At 53.6% G+C, this 18,379-nt stretch overlaps 2 protein-coding genes across 3 annotated transcripts; both read left to right on the forward strand.

The window, feature by feature from the left end:
* The first annotated feature begins 115 nt into the window (after positions 1-115).
* LOC125985808 (otospiralin) lies at positions 116-1,506 on the forward strand. 2 transcript variants are annotated; one of them, XM_049748963.2, is made up of 4 exons: positions 116-266; positions 403-468; positions 879-902; positions 1,132-1,506. In XM_049748963.2, the coding sequence occupies exons 2-4, from the start codon at positions 411-413 to the stop codon at positions 1,317-1,319; spliced, it is 270 nt and encodes an 89-aa protein (XP_049604920.1). In that variant the 5' UTR covers positions 116-266; positions 403-410; the 3' UTR covers positions 1,320-1,506. The 2 variants fall into 2 exon arrangements, with proteins under 2 accessions (XP_049604920.1, XP_049604921.1); XM_049748964.1 differs by having other exon boundaries at positions 120-303.
* A 346-nt stretch (positions 1,507-1,852) lies between these two features.
* lama1 (laminin, alpha 1) lies at positions 1,853-17,778 on the forward strand. The gene is made up of 65 exons (XM_049748881.2): positions 1,853-1,902; positions 2,588-2,944; positions 3,758-3,928; positions 3,997-4,109; positions 4,193-4,244; positions 4,323-4,513; positions 4,585-4,764; positions 4,835-4,924; positions 4,989-5,106; positions 5,213-5,391; positions 5,460-5,541; positions 5,675-5,835; positions 5,894-6,034; positions 6,200-6,349; positions 6,413-6,508; positions 6,576-6,790; positions 6,881-6,992; positions 7,063-7,173; positions 7,245-7,372; positions 7,448-7,534; positions 7,602-7,813; positions 8,105-8,211; positions 8,279-8,459; positions 8,524-8,660; positions 8,720-8,953; positions 9,023-9,166; positions 9,245-9,427; positions 9,503-9,688; positions 9,762-9,889; positions 9,949-10,066; positions 10,138-10,278; positions 10,345-10,463; positions 10,534-10,623; positions 10,729-10,922; positions 10,991-11,133; positions 11,240-11,338; positions 11,413-11,524; positions 11,582-11,738; positions 11,826-12,027; positions 12,100-12,216; positions 12,290-12,453; positions 12,519-12,657; positions 12,730-12,832; positions 12,898-13,014; positions 13,088-13,267; positions 13,329-13,483; positions 13,557-13,700; positions 13,772-13,905; positions 13,977-14,124; positions 14,194-14,318; positions 14,380-14,530; positions 14,597-14,741; positions 14,814-14,955; positions 15,037-15,151; positions 15,231-15,383; positions 15,451-15,602; positions 15,675-15,869; positions 15,956-16,133; positions 16,203-16,309; positions 16,377-16,566; positions 16,639-16,788; positions 16,851-17,001; positions 17,073-17,206; positions 17,273-17,486; positions 17,565-17,778. Exons 2-65 carry the CDS (start codon positions 2,779-2,781, stop codon positions 17,717-17,719), a joined length of 9,288 nt encoding a protein of 3,095 aa, XP_049604838.1. The 5' UTR covers positions 1,853-1,902; positions 2,588-2,778; the 3' UTR covers positions 17,720-17,778.
* Positions 17,779-18,379: the final 601 nt, after the last annotated feature.

Below are 18,379 nucleotides of genomic sequence, written 5' to 3' on the forward strand. Positions count from 1 at the left end.
CATGAGGTTGACCTTTATTAGTTGAGGTTGTGAAGTAGCATGTTGATTGGTTAAATGATTGATTCACTTGAACCAATCAAAAAGGACTTTACTGTGGATGCACTACATCCTTTTTCACAAGTGGGCATGTGCAGGTGTGTGTGTGTGTGTGCATGAGAGGTGGTGTATGTACGTGTGTGTAAGGGGGGGTTGTTCTCCCCTCGGTCACTAAGGCTGCAGCAGAAGACCAATCCCAAGCAGCAGATCAACAGCAACACTCCCAACAGGTACATCAGAAAAAAATATGTTGCTACTTCTCCCGAAGTATGGACATTTTCTACTCGCCTTAAATGCTAATATGCAATTTTGAATGCTGGATGATTGTTGCGGTCTGACTTTTCCTGTGTTTGTCTTCATTTTAAGGCAGCGACATGAAGACTTTGCTTTGCCTCACTGTTTTACTTTGTGTCTTTGTTTTCCACCTCAGCGGTAAGGACACTTTTGAAACTTACTTTGCATTGTCATTTTCTTAAAAATGTATACAGAGGTGCAATAATACTCGACGTTTGATAGTTGTCTATCATAATGCTTCATATGTTTTTTTTGTTTTGTTTTTTTTGCGTTGCGTGCACAAAGACGCATCTGTCTGCAGTGTGCTGAATTCCTCCACTTTCAGTATGTGTGTGCGTGTGTGTGTGCGTGTGTGTGTGTGTGTGTGTGTGTGTCTTGCGGCAAGATTATTTGTTTGGAGAAGCTCACAGGTTGGCTAAAAGTCTGTCCGAGCTGAATCCCGTCTTTGTGTATGGCCGTATTCGGAATGCTTGCTGAGTGTTTATTTTTCTCCTCTCTCTCTCTCTTTCTCTGTCTGTCTCTCTCGCTCACTTCTTCCTGCTCCACAGAGGCCAGGGTCATCCCTGAGGGAGGTAAAGCACAAATTGAACTCTTCTATCACGTTTTGAAATCAACACATCGTAATATTGCTTTTTAGGAATGAAGTTGAGCAAGACTTTCAAAAATAAATCAACAACAAACTTAAGTATTGATTGAAGCTATTGATTTGTTTTTTTTTTCAAAATAGTAAAGAATGGTATTTAATATGAAATACAAAAAAACGTGACAAAACATGTACAGTGTGGCCTTCTCGGTCTTCAGTGCCGTACGATGAACCACCCGCCGTCCCCTACTGGCCGTACTCCACCTCGGACTTCTGGAACTATGTAGAGTACTTCAAATCCATCGGGGCCTACAACCACATCAACGAGATGGCCCGGGCCTTCTTTGCCCACCAGCACCTGGGGGACACGCTGGGCTACGACAGCCCCAACGGACACGAGCACTGAGGTGGCAAGAACGACTGGGAAGTCACTGGAAGTGAAAAAACAAAAAAAACAAAATTTACTCGTCATTCTGCTATAGCCATACTTGTAAGAGAGATGTAGATTATACTTTAGTTATAGCATCATAAATTTTAGGTTCGTATGACGCTTTCATGCAATGAATTTGAAATAAAGCCACAGTGTTTCAACACTTTTGACTTAAAAAAATATTATTCTGTCATGAATATAAATTTATTGTTAGTTTTCCAAGATCGTACTGAAATTTAACATTCATTTTGAAAGGAATAAAAGTAATTTATAATTTTAAACATATACTTAGCTTCATTTATTCATTGTTACATTAATTTAGTTACTGAAAATAATTTGTACTGACTGCGTGAAGACATACCGTTATCCACCTGCATAAAGTTATTCGGTGAAATTAATGAAATGCTTTGAAGATACAATATTTCTTGATTTATATAAATTAAGAAAATTGTGAAGAAGGTTTGTTGGAGGAAATTTGTTTTGATAAATGAGAACAACAAATCAGCCATCTTTGTTGTTGACAATCGCCTCCAATGCGGGATCAGCAGTGGGAAAGGAGGTAAGCACCATTTTCGAGACAAATAACATTTGACAGGGTTTAACTGATATCTGTCGACATTGTGTGTCCAAATATATAAGAATGAAACATTTGCCGATTTTTTTTTAGTTACCACAGCCAGTCTTTTTCACTATATTAAAAATGCTGCTCTAGTGTTAAACGTAATTGCCACATGAACAATCACGGACACAAATTAGGGACAACAACGCCAAACAATTACGCTTTACACAATTTTACTATCAGTGGGAACACTTATATACCGTGCGGCATTTTATATTTGTTCACATATGTGTACATTTTCATTGCAGTTGGTATTTGTATTTTAAAGTTTGCCTGCTACCAGTAGGGGGCGCCGCTGTTCATCACTTCCAAGTAAAACCAGGCACCCAACCCCCACAAAATAGTTTGAGTTGAATGGACGGAGAGAGGAGAGGAACTCAATGCTGAGTGGGTCTAGCTTGCCAGGCCAGAGGACCCCCACCCTCATCCCACAAAGACCACCACCACACTTTCTCAGACATGAATCTGCACTCACTTGGAGAATGTAGCCGAAACAAAAGTGCATGTCACAAAAGCTAAACGAATGACTTGAGTAAATCTGAGTAACAATAGTAGTTGTCATCTCGTTAACTCCATCAAATGCTTTTTTTTTTTTTTTTTTCTGCTTTGTGTGTTTCACATACAGAAATGATTTCTTGGACAAGCAAGTCAAGGCAACAAAGTCATGCATTCAACAATGACCTGCAAGAGTCCGTCTTAAATATGCAAAGGTGATGAAATGCGGGTCGAGTGCAGATTTGTTCGGAAATGAAGAGCCGGCCCCTTTTCCCCCGGGGAGTGGTACGGTCCTCCCCTCCCCCCGCGGCAAGAGAATGAATGAAATCACATTGGGATGCGGCCCAGAGCCCGCAGCAACACATTCTTGAAGCGGGGCCGGCCGGCGCGCATTCCACTCTGACTCTGACTCAAGTCGGCGTGACTTTCCCGATGAACCTGCTCGTGTTGATGCTGCTGATGCAGCAAACGGCTTCCCAGCAGCGAGGTGAGACTTTTTCTCATTGTCATAGAAACGCAGAAATGTCATCAAGAGCTCGCAAAATGTTAGCGCCGTCGATATCGAAGTCCGTCTTGACCGGATCGCCGACACGCTTTAAATGCGGCGCATGGAGGTCCAAAGAAAGAGCTTAATTGCCGCGTGCGTGAGCCAAAAGTTCAAAAAGTGGCTCACCACCTGTAACCTTGACAAGGAACGTGCAGCTCCACGTTTAGTCTCGGAGATGCGCTCTCACGGTCACTCGCCTTGCGCTCGACCTCGCGAATGCCACAACTCGAAATATCCAAACAAACATGTGAGAGTCATTTTACGCCTTTCCAGAACCACAATTTATCCCCTGCAGGGAAACACACACTGCATCTGTGTGTGGCTGACAATTAGTGTTAGCACTCGCCCTCCCCCGCACACAAACATACCAAACAAAAGTGTGTTTGCCCCCTCGCAAGGCTCCTCAGTGTGAGTGCGCGAGAGAGAGGGAGTGAGCCCACCCGGTTGATGATCTCGCACCTTCACAGCTGTGCCCACAAGACGGTCGAGTGTCGTCTGGCTTTTATCAGCTTATTTTGGCACCTGCGCTCCGCTTTTTTCTGCAATGTCAAGATTGTGCAGAAACCTTGAGGCAAGGGAATCTTTAAAACTTTAGCTCCGGAGAAGCAAGATCCAGCTGCGTCTCGGTTTTGACAAAAAAGTCCTTTCAAAATATTGGCCTTGTGAAATTTTATTCCTTCTGTTGAACTTTGTTCCAATCGTTTGGGTCAAGTTTCTCGGATGAACCTGAGCCATTGCGATCTTGCCTTGCAGGTCTGTTCCCGGCCATTTTGAACCTGGCCACTAATGCCAAGATCAGCAGCAACGCCACCTGTGGAGAGCCGCGAGCGGAAGTTTACTGCAAACTGGTGGAGCACGTGCCCGGGCGCTTGATCAAGAACCCTCACTGCCCCAAGTGTGATGGCAATTCCCTTCTGCTTGGAGGTACGGAAGCAGCCGAGAGCTCGCGATTCTCGCTTTGGAAACGAAGTTCCTTTTGCCACTTTGTCCAGAACGCCATCCCATCACCAACGCCATCGACGGAACCAACCGATGGTGGCAGAGTCCGAGCATCAAGAACGGGCGCCAATTCCACTGGGTCACCATCACGCTGGATTTGAAACAGGTGCGGCGCGGACCGCGGCCGGGCACATCACCTTTGGCGCGTCTCCTCGTTCGCGGTTCCTGAGTCTCGTCCGCTCTTTGCAGGTCTTCCAAGTGGCTTACATCATCATCAAGGCAGCCAACTCTCCCCGACCGGGTCAGTGCGTTTTCCTCTGCTCGACAAACTCGGGTCAAATGGCGAGACGGGAGGTCCAAGCGTAGTCTTTTCCGGCAGGGAACTGGATCCTGGAGCGCTCGGTGGATGGCGTCACCTTCGAGCCGTGGCAATTTTACGCCATCAGCGACTCGGAGTGCTTGTCTCGTTACAACGTGGCACCCAGGCTTGGAGCGCCGACCTACAAAGGTGACACGGAGGTCATCTGCACGTCCTACTACTCCAGGCTGGAGCCGTTAGAGCACGGAGAGGTGAACCTGCCCGCCCACTCGGCCGCCCCATCTTATTCAGTCGGAGCAGCTCCATTTCTTGTCTCTCTCAGATCCACACATCGCTGATCAACAGTCGACCCGGTGCGGATGATTTGACCTCCGAACTCTTGAATTTCACCTCGGCCCGTTTCATCCGACTTCGCTTCCAGCGAATCCGGACGCTCAACGCCGACTTGATGACTCTGAGCGTGCACGACCCTCGAGACGTCGACCCCATCGTAACCCGCCGAGTACGGCCAGCGTCGTCCGAGCATGACGTACGCCCCGGTGCTCTTTTCAACTGGTGTTTTCTTCCCGCAGTATTATTACTCCATCAAAGACATCTCAGTGGGGGGGATGTGCATCTGCTACGGACACGCCCGAAGCTGTCCTCTGGATCCTGTGACCAAGGTGACACCGTGCTCTCGTTGCCACTGACTCTCTGAGAAGTTTAGTCAAACGCGTGTGTGTGCAGAAACTACAGTGTGTGTGCGAACACAACACTTGCGGAGTGAGCTGCGACCACTGTTGCCCCGGATACCACCAGCAACCATGGCAACCGGGAACTATCTCTGTGGGAAACACATGTGAAAGTAAGAACAAAACAGTGCAACTTTGCATTCCGTGCCGCGTCTTCCTGAACTTTCATGTTGCTTGTGGTTAACAATTTAACAATTTCTTTGTGCACCTGCCAATCAGAGTGCAACTGTCACAACAAAGCAAGCGACTGCGTCTACAATCAAACGGTCGCCGATCTCGGCTTGAGCGTGGACATGGGCGGCGTTCGTCGTGGAGGCGGAGTCTGCGTTGAGTGTCGGCAGAACACGGCCGGAGTCAACTGCGAGACTTGCGCCGAGCGTTACTACAGACCCGAGCGGGTAAGAGCGAAGCGGCGCCCGCGGCGCACCAACCTGCAGCCGCTCACGACGCACACTTCCTACTTTAGGTTTCTCCTTATTCCGAGTGGCCGTGCCTGGAATGTGATTGTGACCCGCGAGGTGCGAGGTCTTCCATCTGCACCAGAGACGGTACTTGGCCGGGTGACTTGCTGCTTTTGCCACCAAGATTGATCATCATTGATCATTTCTGCGGGTGCGAGGCCCACCTGGCGTCAGAAATGGAGCCACTAACCACGTTTGTGTCGGTGTGCATGTGCTCCAGGCGCCAGCGCGGGCCAGTGTGCATGTAAGGAGGGGTTCGCGGGCCGGAGGTGTGACCACTGTGCCTTTGGATTCCGAGATTTTCCCCTTTGCACTCGCTGCGAGTGCAACACGGCGGGCAGCGTGAACGGCGACCCATGTGACGACGATTGCGTTTGCAAAGTAGGTCGGATGGCCGAGGTGGCGCCCGACACCTTTTTCAACTTTTGCTCCCCTTCAGGCCAATGTGGCGGGGCTCCACTGCGACTTGTGCAAATCGGGATTCTACAACCTCCAAGCTGCCAATCCGCTGGGCTGCACCGACTGCTTTTGCTTCGGCGTGTCGGACGTCTGCGAAAGCTCCACTTGGATGGCCGCGCAGGTACACGTTTTAGTCGACCAAATAATTCCTACTAAAATTGACAAAGCATTTTCGTTCACCAAATTGAATAAAAAGACAAAAAAAAGCCACCCTGAAAAAACAAAACTCCAGACAAAACAAAAAGTAGTTTACTGCCACGACAACTTGTCTGTCAACTTGTTGCAGGTGGTTTCGGCGGGCGCTTGGCTCCACCCTTCCTCTTCTGTCCACACCAACCTGACTCACCAACTTCCCGCCTCCGGCGACCTCTCCTCCAGCCATGGTCAACCACAAGAGCTGCAGTGGGAGGCGCCCGACAGTTTCCTCGGCAACAAGGTAGCCAGTCGTCCCGCGTCGGTCCTCGTTTGGACAGCGTGACACCACGTCTCCTTTTTTCAGCTGTCGTCCTACGGTGGTCTCCTGAATTATTCTGTCGCTTATGGCGGCTCACTGGACAACAACTTTGTCCCGGCCAGCACCGACGTCATCGTTCAGGTAGCTCAAATAAAGCGGTGAGACTGGGAGGGCGGAGCAGGGTGATGCAATTTCTCGCCCTCTGCAGGGCAACGGGCGAGCGCTCCGGCTGTCGTCGCCTCGCGTCCTGGTCCTCTCGCCGTCGGCCAAGCGCTCCGTCGCCGTCCACATGCTCCCCGATCAATTTGTAGACCAGCAATCGGGCGACCCGGTGAGCCGTGACGACCTGCTGTCCGTCTTGGCTGAGGTGACGTCGCTGAGGGTCAGAGTTCACCTCAATGCCTCTGCGGGCGGAGATGTGCGGTGAGGACTCGTCAGGCCGCGAGGGCCCTTCGCCCGTGCGCGCGGCCACCCTGTCTATCAACGCTTTTCCCCTCTTTCGCTTCTCCTCAGCCTCGTCTCGGCGTCCCTCGATGTGGCCGACTCTCGGTCTGTGTCTGGTGTCCGGGCAGTTGCCGTGGAAACGTGCGAATGTCCCTGGGGCTACAGCGGAACTTCCTGTGAGGTGAGCTCATGACTCGCTAGCTTGCGTGCTGGGAAGAGGGCCCTCGATCTGAGTCTTTCTGCGCCCCCAGTCGTGCCTCCCGGGCTTTTACAGGGTGGCTGGAGTTTTGTTCGGAGGGAACTGTATGCCGTGCGAATGCAATGACCACGCCTCCGACTGCGATTTCGCCGGCGTGTGTTTGGTGAGTTGCACTCCGTGACCGTTTCCTTGGTATTCTTCTCGCGAGACAAGCGGCATCCATCTGTCGCTCAGGGCTGTCGCCATCATACGACGGGTCCCCACTGCGATCAGTGCCTCCCCGGTTTCTACGGCGATGCCACCGAGGGCACAGCGGATGACTGTCGGCGTTGCGCGTGTCCCTTGACGGAGGCGTCCAACAGGTGGGTCTCGTCGCTTGCTCTCTTTGAGCCCAACCGTGAAGAATAGCAAAAGTCCAAATCTACCTTGCGTGGCAGTTTCAGCCTGACGTGCTCCCTGGATGCTTTTGGACTGGTGAAGTGTGACCAGTGTCAGGAAGGCTACACCGGGAGCACGTGTCACAAGTAAGGAGAATGCATGTGTGCAGCTGAAGCGGGACTGCAGCGTGACACCTTGTCTTCACGTTGCCAGGTGTTCCGACGGTTTCTACGGAAACCCGCAGGTAGTGGGCGGGTCCTGCGTACGCTGCCAATGCAATGACAACGTGGACACCGAGGAGGCGGGCCATTGTGACGCCGTCAACGGGGAGTGCCTCCGTTGCCGCAACAACACGGCCGGGCGGCACTGTGAGGTCTGCGCCGAGGGTTTCTATGGCGACGCCGTGCACCGAAAGAATTGCCGAGGTGTGATTCCGGAGGAATGTTGAGCTCCCTGAATCCGGATTACAGCTGACCTTTGACCCCTTTGATATGCTGTCACGCGTTGCTCTTTTCTTCATCTTCTGCTCTCTTGACCAACCAGCCAGTTGCTAGCTAATTTGAATAATGGGTGGCACCTTAACACCGGAACCCCCCATGTAGACATCGGCATGGCTAAAATAACAGCAGAGACGAACGAGGCTTGAACTCGCTGGCTGCTTTGAGTTTGGAACCTGAGAGTTGAGAGACCACTTATCGGATGTTCCCTCTTGATAGAGTGCGCCTGCCACGTCGTCGGATCTTTGTCAAGCGTCTGCGATGTCGCATCGGGCCAATGCCAATGTCGAGACAATGCGACGGGACGGGCGTGCGACCGTTGCCAGGTTGGACAAGATTCCTTTGCGCGCTTTCCGATCAATGGCTTCCGAGTAACGTGACGCTCGGCTGCAGCCGGGCTTCTTTGCATCGCAGGATGGCCAGGGCTGCCTGGCCTGCGGCTGTGACCCCAGGGGGTCTTTGGAGGAGTCCTGTGACGCGGATGGCCGCTGCCAATGCACGCTTGGTGTCGACGGAGATAAATGTGACCGCTGTAGCCGCGGTTACTTTGATTTCCATGCCAACGGCTGCAAAGGTAAGCGTGGCTCACTCGCCTCGGTCTTCTTATGCCCCACGCTGCCTTCTTTGTCTTCGCCCAGCGTGCAACTGCAAACACACGGGCGGGAACTGCCACCACCAAACTGGGGAGTGCATCTGCCCCCCACACACAGAGGGCGACACCTGCGACACCTGCGAGGCGGGATACTGGGGTCACCATCCCATCACGGGCTGCAAGGTACCCGCGCGCACGCCCACGCTCTCGGTACGTGATCCTGATCTCCTCCATCCTTTCAGCTTTGCAACTGCAGCCCAGAGGGAAGCTCCGCCTCTCAGTGCAATCTGACCGATGGCCAGTGTCTGTGCAGAGTGGGATTCTCTGGCAGGTCATGTGACCTATGCGCTCCCGGTCACTATGGTTACCCAGCGTGCTTGCCGTGCGGCTGCGACCCGGTCGGAACCCAAGAGGACTCGTGCAATCAGACGCTCGGCGTGTGCAACTGCCAAAACAGCGGCCAGTGTGTGTGCAAGGTAACGCACGCGTGCTTCTGAAAACGGTATCACAACATGCGGACTGAGCGTATGCCTGTGTGTTTTTAGGCGGCCGTTTCGGGGCAACGCTGCCACAAGTGCATTTCGGGTTTCTTTGCGCTGTCGTCAGCAAATCCGGACGGCTGCTCTCCGTGCTTCTGTTCAGGACTCAGTCGCGAATGCCAGGAGCACACCGGCCTCGCCAGAGCTCCTGTGAGTAGACCTCAAAGGTCAAGGCTCAATCCAAAAGGCGCTTGCTTCCTCACATGTGGGCGCGGCGTGTTGCTATAGATCACGTTGGCCGGCCCTCCAGCTCTGCCGCTACCCTTGGTCAGCCAGTCAAACCTGGAGGGTGTCACGACTGGAGTCTACCAGCAGGGCGGGGACATAGTGCTGGACAGCCACCACTTGAACAGGAGCGGACTGAACGCTCCTCTTTACTGGAAGCTGCCCCCCCAATTTGAAGGCCAGCAGGTAAACACAACTCTGTCTTATCTTCTGCCTCAGGTTCGCTCCTTGAGACATCTCAACATGTGAACGTGTTTTCAGCTGCTGTCGTATGGCGGTGTGCTGTCCTATGTCGTGACCTTCTATGCGGAGGAGGTAAGAGGGCTGGCCGATCAGGAGCCTCAAGTGCTGATGAGGGGAGGAGCCTTGAGGAAGCTGCTCATCTACACTGACATACCCGCCCCTGACAGCGGCATCAGAACCCAGCATGACATCAGGCTGACAGAGGTACTGGCTAGCTTGCTGCCACTCCAGACCGGATTACGTACCTACAGCGTTCTTCTGCGTGTGTGATCCACAGCACAAGTGGAGGTATTTCAACTCGGTGTCCGACAAGGCGGTCAGTCACAGCGACTTCCTCTCGGTGCTCGGCGACTTGCAGTACATTCTGGTCAAGGCTTCCTACGGGACGCGACTGCAACAGAGCAGGTGAGTGGCCATCTCGACCAGCGCGCTGCGATTGGGTGACTGACGAAAAGCCCCTCAAGGATCTCAAACATCACTATGGAAACGGCACGGGAAGAACGGGAAGCCGGCGAGTCGGGCACGGCCAGACTGATTGAGTCGTGTGTCTGTCCGCCGGGTTATGCCGGAACGTCCTGCCAGGTAAAGTGGGGTGCTTTTGTCGCCGCGGTAACTGCGGGGAACCTCCTTTATTGATCTTTGCCGGCCCGTAGGAATGCGCGCCGGGTTTCTTCCACCAGCCGCTGTCAGAATTGCCGCCACAGGCCCGCAAGTCTGCGTTTGTGCGACCCTGCGTGGCGTGTCGCTGCAACAACCATAGCAGCAGTTGCGACACACACAGCGGCCACTGCCAGGTGAGCGGGCGCCGCGCCGATCCAAGCAACCCGAGGGCGGGTTTCATCGGCTCCTTTGTCTCGCAGGAGTGCCAGCATCACACCGAAGGGAGCAACTGTGAGTTGTGCTCTCCGGGCTATTACGGGAACGTCAGCGGCTCCGTAGACGACTGCTCACCGTGCGCTTGCCCCCGAGTGGACAACAGGTGAACAACCCTTGGTGGGGTCAACCGCTCATTCACGGACGCAAATAACAACAGCGGACGCCTCGTGTAGTTTCAGTCCCACGTGTGTTTCCGAGGGAACGCTTGGAGACTTTCACTGCACTTCCTGTCTGACGGGATATGAGGGGCGCTACTGCGAGCGGTAAGTCCCGATCCGAGATGAGACCACTTCTGGTCCCGTCCAGTACGTCCAGCCAGCAGGTCCACTGGTATAGTCCCGTTGAAGAATCTCCTCGTCACAATGCAGGTGCTCTCTGGGTTACTACGGCAACCCCTCATTGCTGGGGGGGGCATGCACCCCGTGCGGCTGTAGCACGTGGGGGTCCCTGCATCCTCTGTGCGAGCAGCTGAGCGGCCGGTGCCGGTGCAAAGCCGGGTTCAAGGGTCCAACGTGCGACCAATGTGATGAGCGACACGTCTTAGAGGGAGGCCAGTGCTTGTGTGAGTGTCCCGAAAACACACGACTGTGTAAGCAGACGTCGCCATCATCTGGTGTGGTTTGCGTCCAGCCTGTGACGACGGCTGTGCCGGCGCTCTCCTGGACGACTTGGACCGAATGCTCGCGCAATTGGCAGCCATCAACATCAGCAGTGCCGCCGTGACGTCCTACCGCCAGCTGGCGGTGCTCGATAAGCGGATCAGCGAAATGCAGGTAGGTCAAGACAAAAGGCGAGGCTTTTCCCGTGTCCCTATTTGGATGTCGCCGGTACAGATAGATGGTTTGCCTTTCGGTGTTTTTGAACCGCCTCGTCTGTCAGCTGTTATTTTCAGAACGCACGTCTTTGGAGGTGCCATTGCACGCAGTGGAAGAAGACTCCACACAGCTGACCTCTGACCTCGGCATTTTGATAAAGCAGGTATGCTTAGGTTACGTGACCATCTCTGCCAATGAAGCGTGAGAAAGAGTCCAAGCTTTTGATCTGATTGACAGGCCACGAATGTGTCACGGGAGTGGGAGCAAGCGGGGGTGGCAGCCAACGACAGCTTGTCACTCGCGGGTCAAATGATGGAAAAGATTGAGCGCGTTCAAGACCGGATTGAAGGTGAGCCACCTTCATCATCGCAGCCTCCTCCAACTCGCTGACTTGTGACGGGTGCAGCACTTGCCGGGGAGGCGGAGCAACTGAATCGGGGCGCCGAGGAGGGGCTCGAAACGGCCGATCGGACACGCCTCCTGGACCAGATGGTCTTCACGATGGAAAGCATGCGAGCTGTCAATCTGAGCGCTCCCGCCAGCTCGGCACGTCTTGAGCTCAGGTATATCTTCGTTCACATATGCCGCCGCACTCTCGCCCTGTGACTGAGAGAGCCCCATGCTGCTTCACCTTTGACCCTTTCCTTCAGTTTGTCAGAGTCTCTCCTGGAGTCGCTCCAACACCACTTCCTTCCCGGCACAGGCAACAGGCTCCGCCTCCTCGTCACCAGCCTCACCGCTCAGGCGCAAAAGTTGCGAGAATTGCAAACACGCCTGCAAGATGCTGCAAAAGATAACGAACAAACGCACCTCGTTATAAACGCCACTAACACTCTGCGTGCCCGCTATCAGGTACACACACACACACTCACACACACACATACACAGTCAAAAGTACTGTGCATGTGTGTGTGCCCATGTCAGGCAGCCTACCAGAACGTCAGTTTTGCACACATGTGCGTGGAGGATGTGATGGAAGCCAGCCAGCTCCTGCTAAATGACGTGGTCAACCTGATGGAGGCGTTCGCCAACGTCACTGCCGTAAGACATCTTCTTGCTAAGCGATATTCTGGAGAAGCTAATGCTAACCTTTATGTTGCCGCCGTGCGAGAAGCAAGCAGACACACTGGGAGGCGAGCTGGATCAATGGCGTCCTCTGCTGAGGCGAAAAGTGGAGGCTCTCGTCATGGGACTGAAGAGCACCGATTCGCTGGAAAGAGTCTACCAAGCGGAGAGCCACGCCCAGCTGCTTGACAGCCACGTCCTCTCTTTACACAGGTAACTGTGAGACTCACCTGCCTCTACTTCACCGTTCAGTTTTTTTTTTCTCTTCCCCATGTTAGTGCTCTGTCGTCGGTGTGGAACTCTTCTAGAAACAGCAGCGGATTGGTGCTGCTGGATGCCGATGTCGCAAACGGCGTCAACAAGGCTCGCCGAATTGCCTCGGATGCTTGGAAGTCCGCCGGCCTTGCTGTCAATATGGTGAGAATTTACCCATGGACTTAGTTTTCAAGGAGTCAAAAATGTCACTGACCCAATCAATGCATGTGTTAGACCGACCAAGCACAGCAATTCCTCTCAGCGGAGGGCGGGGCCGGGATGAGCGGAATTTTTGCTGTGCTCCGCGAGAGTCGAGCGATCAACAAGACAGCCGAAGGTGCGTTTGCCCGTCACAATGTCTTTCCTTGCAAACGGGTTGGAAAATGAGCGTCTGCTCTCCAGATATCGGTCTGATGGTGTCCGGCGTGATCGTGAGACAGCGAATTCTGAGGAAAAGTTTGCACGACAACGGCGTCCTCCTCCGTCAGCCAATCAGAGAGCTGCAGAGTCTCTTTAACGGTGAGACGGCTGACTTGTGATTTGGCGTGACACCGCGATATTTCAGCATATCCATTCTGTGTGGACTTCTCAGGGTCGCAGCAGCCGCAGGATACCCGGTCGCAGGTCGCGCTTGCGCGCTCCAGCCTGCAGGAGGCGCTGCAGCAACTCTACTCCCTCAAAGAGCAGCTGCAGGATTCTTCTTCTGTGGTGGACAAAAGCAACCAAAGCGTGGCAGAGACCAATCGGCTGATGATGCGCACGCACACCACAGGTTGGTTGAAGCTCTCAGTGGATGATGGATCATGTCGAGATGACGCTTTGTCCTCGTTTAGCCGATGAGGCGTGGCGGAAACTGGAGGAGGCGGAGCATCGCGTACAGCATTTGAGTGACAAAATAAAGCCGCTGAGCGTGCTGGGAGAAAGTCTACGCAGGAACCTGTCAGACATCCGAGTGCTCATCGAGCAGGCCAGAAGACAAGCGGCGTCGGTACGTCCTTTTGCTTTTGACGCCATTGAGCGATGCGTGGTGTCATGTGACGCCGCTTCTGTCATGTCATCAGATTAAGGTGGCGGTGCAGGCAGATGGCGACTGCGTCCGTTCCTACCGACCCCAAAGTCAATCCAGCAACTTTAACACCTTGATTCTGACCTTGAAGACCGAGAGACCAAATAATCTGCTCTTCTATCTGGGCAGCGAGACAACGGTACGGACGCACACACAAACGCTCGCACACACGGTGGCATTCAGGCCATGTCGCTATCCACGGGCATCCAGGTGGAGTTCCTCGCCGCGGAAATGCACAATGGCAAAGTTTCTCTGCTCTGGGACGTCGGCTCTGGCAGCACCAGGCTGGAATATCCGGGACTGGACATCGCGAACAACAAATGGACCATCATCAATGCTACACGGTACCGAATCGCGTCCGCTCTTCGGTGATGACGAGAGCGCTGCATTGCTAATCGCAGCTACTGTCTCGTAGGCTGGGCTCTCGTGGATTCCTGTCGGTGCATCAGCTGGAGGCGGCGCCATCACAAACGGTGACGGCGGCGTCACCTGGACCAGCCCGGATTCTCCACATTGACAACGCCACGGTGGTCCATATCGGAGGGCTGGCGAACGGCACACGGGTAACACGCGTAGCAGGCGTGTGCGCGCAAGTGTGCATTCGTACGTTAACAGCACGCGCGTGATGGCAGAGGCCGGCCGCGTTGCAGTGGACTACCTTTAGGGGCTGCGTGGGCGAAGCGTCGCTAGACGAGAAAAACGTCGGCCTGTGGAACTACATTGGGCAACAAGGGCGATGTGGAGGCTGCTTCAGCAGGTGTGCGCGCACACGCCCATGCACACTTGCGTGTTGAAGCTCACACAAAGTGGCGTTTCAGCCCGCAGGCGGAGGAGACGGCTTTCCACTTTGACGGGTCCGGATTCTCCTTGGTCCAAAAGTCTCTGCGAGCCACATCCACATCCATCGTCTTATTGTTCAAAACGCTGTCGCCAGGCGGATTGCTCTTGTACCTGGCCTCCAACAACACAGTATGGCCGCCACGCACGCAGACACTCATTGTGAATTTGGCTTTAATGTCTTCCTGTCCACTTCAGAGGGACTTCCTGTCCATTGAGCTGGTGGAGGGCTGCGTCCGTCTGACCTTTGACCTCGGGTCTGGTCCTCTGGTCCTAACCTCCAGTAGGAAGTACAACACCGGCATGTGGTACAAGGTCACGCTGCAAAGAAACCGGCGCAAAGGTAAGCCCCGGCCCGCCCCACCGACTGCCGCTTGACATATTTCACACTTCTGATTGGTGTGTGTGTGTTTAGGTTACATGTCAATCATGGCAGCTGACCAATCATCAGAGAAAGAAGTGTTGGAGGCGGAGTCACCGGGAACTGCGTCCGATCTCAATCGTTCTGACCACGACCCCATCTACATCGGTGGACTTCCCGCTTCCCGACCAATCAGGTTTGGAGCCGCCCGATGTCGGTGGGTCACCTGCAAGAGGAAGTGACATCACCGCCTCGCACTTGTGAATCCCCTCGCCAGGCGACAGGTGGTCTCCAGATCCTACGTCGGTTGCATCAAAAACGTCGAGATTGCAAGGTTGAACTTTGACCTGCTGAGAGATGCCTATGGAGTCAGGAAAGGCTGCATTCTTGAGGTGCACGCACGCACGCACAGAAGGTTCTGACCTCGTTCCTTTTGTTGACGCATCTTGACTCGAAGATGTTGTGCTTCAGGCCGTGCGGAGTGTGTCCATGTTGAGCGCGGGCTTCATCCAGATTGCTCCACGTCCGCTCGCTCAGGAGGCGGAGTTTCTCTTCTCCTTCAAATCGAACAACCAATCGGGAATCCTGTTGGCCGCCTTCACCGATGACCACGCCCAGCGACGGGTAGGGTTCTCCCCAAGGTCTGATGTTTTTTCAAACCTTTGCGGGACTGACCCTCGATTCGCTGCAGCACTTCCTGTGTGTCTACCTGCTCCATGGGTCTTTGGAGGCGGAGCTCGGGGAGATAGGTGCGGACGGTCAGCGAGTGGCAGTCACAGCGGCCGAAGGCGGATCCCTCACCGACGGGTCAAAACACTCGGTCATTGTTAACGTTAATAGGAAGTAAGTGTAAGGGTTAGCAACAGCAAGAGAAACTCAGCGGCCTCACCCATCTGACGTCCCACCGTCTCTCAGGTCTCTTTCCATCCAAGTCGATGAGAGCCACGTCAAATCGGCCTCGCTGTTGCCGGGCAGGTTCCCCGGGCTCGCCACGGCCTCTTTTTTCATTGGAGGACTTCCTTCGGGGGATGAGTCGCAGTTGCCAATCAGATTACAGAAGCTATCCAAGATGTTCAGAGGCTGCATACAGCACCTGGTGCTCGGCACCCAGTCAGTCTTATGCGCACACGCAACCTTCAATATACATCACGGATGAATGATTGGCATCGACTTGATGAATCGGCTCTCTCCGATAGGTTCATCGACCTGTCGTCGGCTGTCAGGTACAAGGGGGCGGCGCTTGACAGCTGCCTCCTGGAGGAGAAAACCAGCGGGGCGGTGCTTCCAGAAGAGGAGGATGCCGAAGCTACTCTGAAGCCTTCCCACCTGTCAGCCGCTGTCCCGCCTGCCCAGCCGACGCCTTTGCACCTCACGGTAATTGCTCTGCAAACACCATGACGCTTGGGATGGTGCAGGTGACCTGACCTATGACCTGTGTCGTAGTGTACGCCCGAGTCAGACTTGCGATTCCTGCCCACGGCAGCTCACTTTGGTTCATCGCCGCGAAGTCACATGACTTTTGCCATCCGGCCAGTCGCCGTCCGCAAGCGGTGAGTTGGTGTCACTTCGCCCGGGGCTTCAGAGTCGGGGCTTGCGCTTACGTACCGTTCTCACCAGCGTGTCCGTGCGCCTGTCGCTTCGAACTCGAGCTCAAAACGGTTTGCTGCTGCTCCTGACCGACGACAACCAGCTGAACTTTGCCGTCCTGCGGCTGGCAGCCGGGCGGGCGCTGATGTCGGCGGACCTCGGGAAGGGCGTCGCCACCGTCACCTCCTCCGTTGCGGTGAATGACGGAAAGTGGCACACGGTGAGTGAAAGCAGGTTCACACGGCGTATCGAAAACATAAACGCGCACGTGACCACGCTGCTCGTGTCCCAGATCACCGCCGACGTCAGTCGGCGCCAGCTTTCGGTCTCTGTGGACGGCTCGGCTGCCGACTCGACAACGCTCAGAGGGAACCAGCTGAATGTCCACGGCAGATTGTACCTGGGCGGACTACCTCCGGCGCACATCACCCCAAGAATAAATGTAAGAGCCGAGGACACCCGAAGAAGAAGCCTCGTAACGGAAAGTCAATGTGCCCGTGTCAGGTGACAAGCCTCCGAGGTTGTCTTCACTCTGTGACTGTGAACGGCGTCACGCTGGATCTCTCTCAACCGGCCTCACAACATGACATCACTTCCTGTTTCACTGAGGAGGAGGCGGGAAGTTACTTCAACGGCAGCGGATACGCCGCACTGAGTGAGTCATGCTCATTAAAGTGTAAGCGAGCCGACGTGAAATCATTCACGTGTGCAACATTGTGTGTTCAGTGCGGGACGGATATAAGGTGGGCTCTGACATGTCGGTGTCTCTGGAGTTTCGTACCAGCCAATCGGAAGGCGTCTTGCTTGGTATCAGCAGCGCCAAGGTTGACGCCATTGGACTGGAGATGATCAAAGGACAGGTAAGGGTACTAAGTGAAATACTGGCTGCCACTTGAACTTCTTGCACTATTTTGTATTGCTCTCAGGTGGTGTTTAACGTGAATAACGGGGCGGGCAGAGTACGGGTCGCCTCTGGCGGCCCCGCACTGTGTGACGGACGCTGGCACCGCCTGCTGGCCAGGAAGACCAAACACAGCCTGAGCCTGAGTGTTGACGGGCGTGACAATTCCGTCAACAACCCCTACCCACAATCCACCTCTGCCGAGACCAATAATCCCGTATTCGTGGGCGGGTACCCAGGTGAGTTTGACACGCTGACAGTGCATCTTGGCTGGTCAAGGAGGAAATGCCCCATGAGACTTTTTTGGTCTGTCGCAGACGGAATGAAACAGAATTGCCTGTCCGTCAAGACGGGCTTTAGAGGTTGTCTGAAGAACGTTCATCTCATCAAGTCGCACGTCAGCAGACCTCTAGACATGAGCCAGGCCCACTTCTCATTGGGGGTCACCCCAGGCTCGTGTCCTGCTGCCTAGCTGCACTTCAAATGGTCACGGTTTATTTTTCCTTTGGCAAATAAAGATCTGCAAAAGTCTGCTTTCGCTTTACAACAGGGGTCGGGAACCTATGGCTCTTTTGGTGAGTGCGTCACGGACAAACCTGACATTTGTTTACACAATTAAAGTCATAAATAATATTGTTAGATTACCAAAGTAGAAAAATAGACCTACTGAAATCAAAATGTTAAATTAGCTTTCAAAATATAAAATATGATCACGTTTGCAATCCATCCCATCTGTTTTCCACGGTTGCGTCATATCAGCCAATCACAGCTGCCGTTAGGTGTACAGAAGGGTGACGCCAGGTCGGACAAAAAAAAAGCGCGATTTTTATTGGACAATACGGTGCCGACGGGGTCGTGAGAGGTAAAATTGCATCCGCTTTATTTAAAATTTCAGCTAGCTAGCTTGTCAGGCAAGCAAGAAAGATGGCGAAGAGAAATAAAAATGACGATTACCGAACATTTCAGAGTGAGTGGACTGAAGAATTCGCATTTGTACGTCCAAGCTAGTCAACAGCAATTCCGTGTATGACCAGACAAGGTGACTTTAATTCAGCTAGTTTAGCCGGCGCATTAGCAATTGTGAGGAACGGAAAGCCATTCACGGTTGGTGAGTATTTCAAAACATTTATGC

The sequence above is a fragment of the Syngnathus scovelli genome, chromosome 18 (genome assembly GCF_024217435.2).
Source record: "Syngnathus scovelli strain Florida chromosome 18, RoL_Ssco_1.2, whole genome shotgun sequence".
NCBI lineage: Eukaryota > Metazoa > Chordata > Actinopteri > Syngnathiformes > Syngnathidae > Syngnathus > Syngnathus scovelli.

Bases quoted from the DNA above. Each gene is read 5' to 3' on its own strand.
- lama1 (XM_049748881.2), top strand. From the start codon at position 2,779: ATGAAATCACATTGGGATGCGGCCCAGAGCCCGCAGCAACACATTCTT. The intron at 7,535-7,601 runs GTAAGGAGAATG...TCACGTTGCCAG, and splicing joins ACCGGGAGCACGTGTCACAA to GTGTTCCGACGGTTTCTACG. The intron at 15,152-15,230 runs GTGCACGCACGC...GTTGTGCTTCAG, and splicing joins GGAAAGGCTGCATTCTTGAG to GCCGTGCGGAGTGTGTCCAT.
- LOC125985808 (XM_049748963.2), top strand. From the start codon at position 411: ATGAAGACTTTGCTTTGCCTCACTGTTTTACTTTGTGTCTTTGTTTTC. The intron at 469-878 runs GTAAGGACACTT...CCTGCTCCACAG, and splicing joins CTTTGTTTTCCACCTCAGCG to AGGCCAGGGTCATCCCTGAG. The intron at 903-1,131 runs GTAAAGCACAAA...CTCGGTCTTCAG, and splicing joins CAGGGTCATCCCTGAGGGAG to TGCCGTACGATGAACCACCC.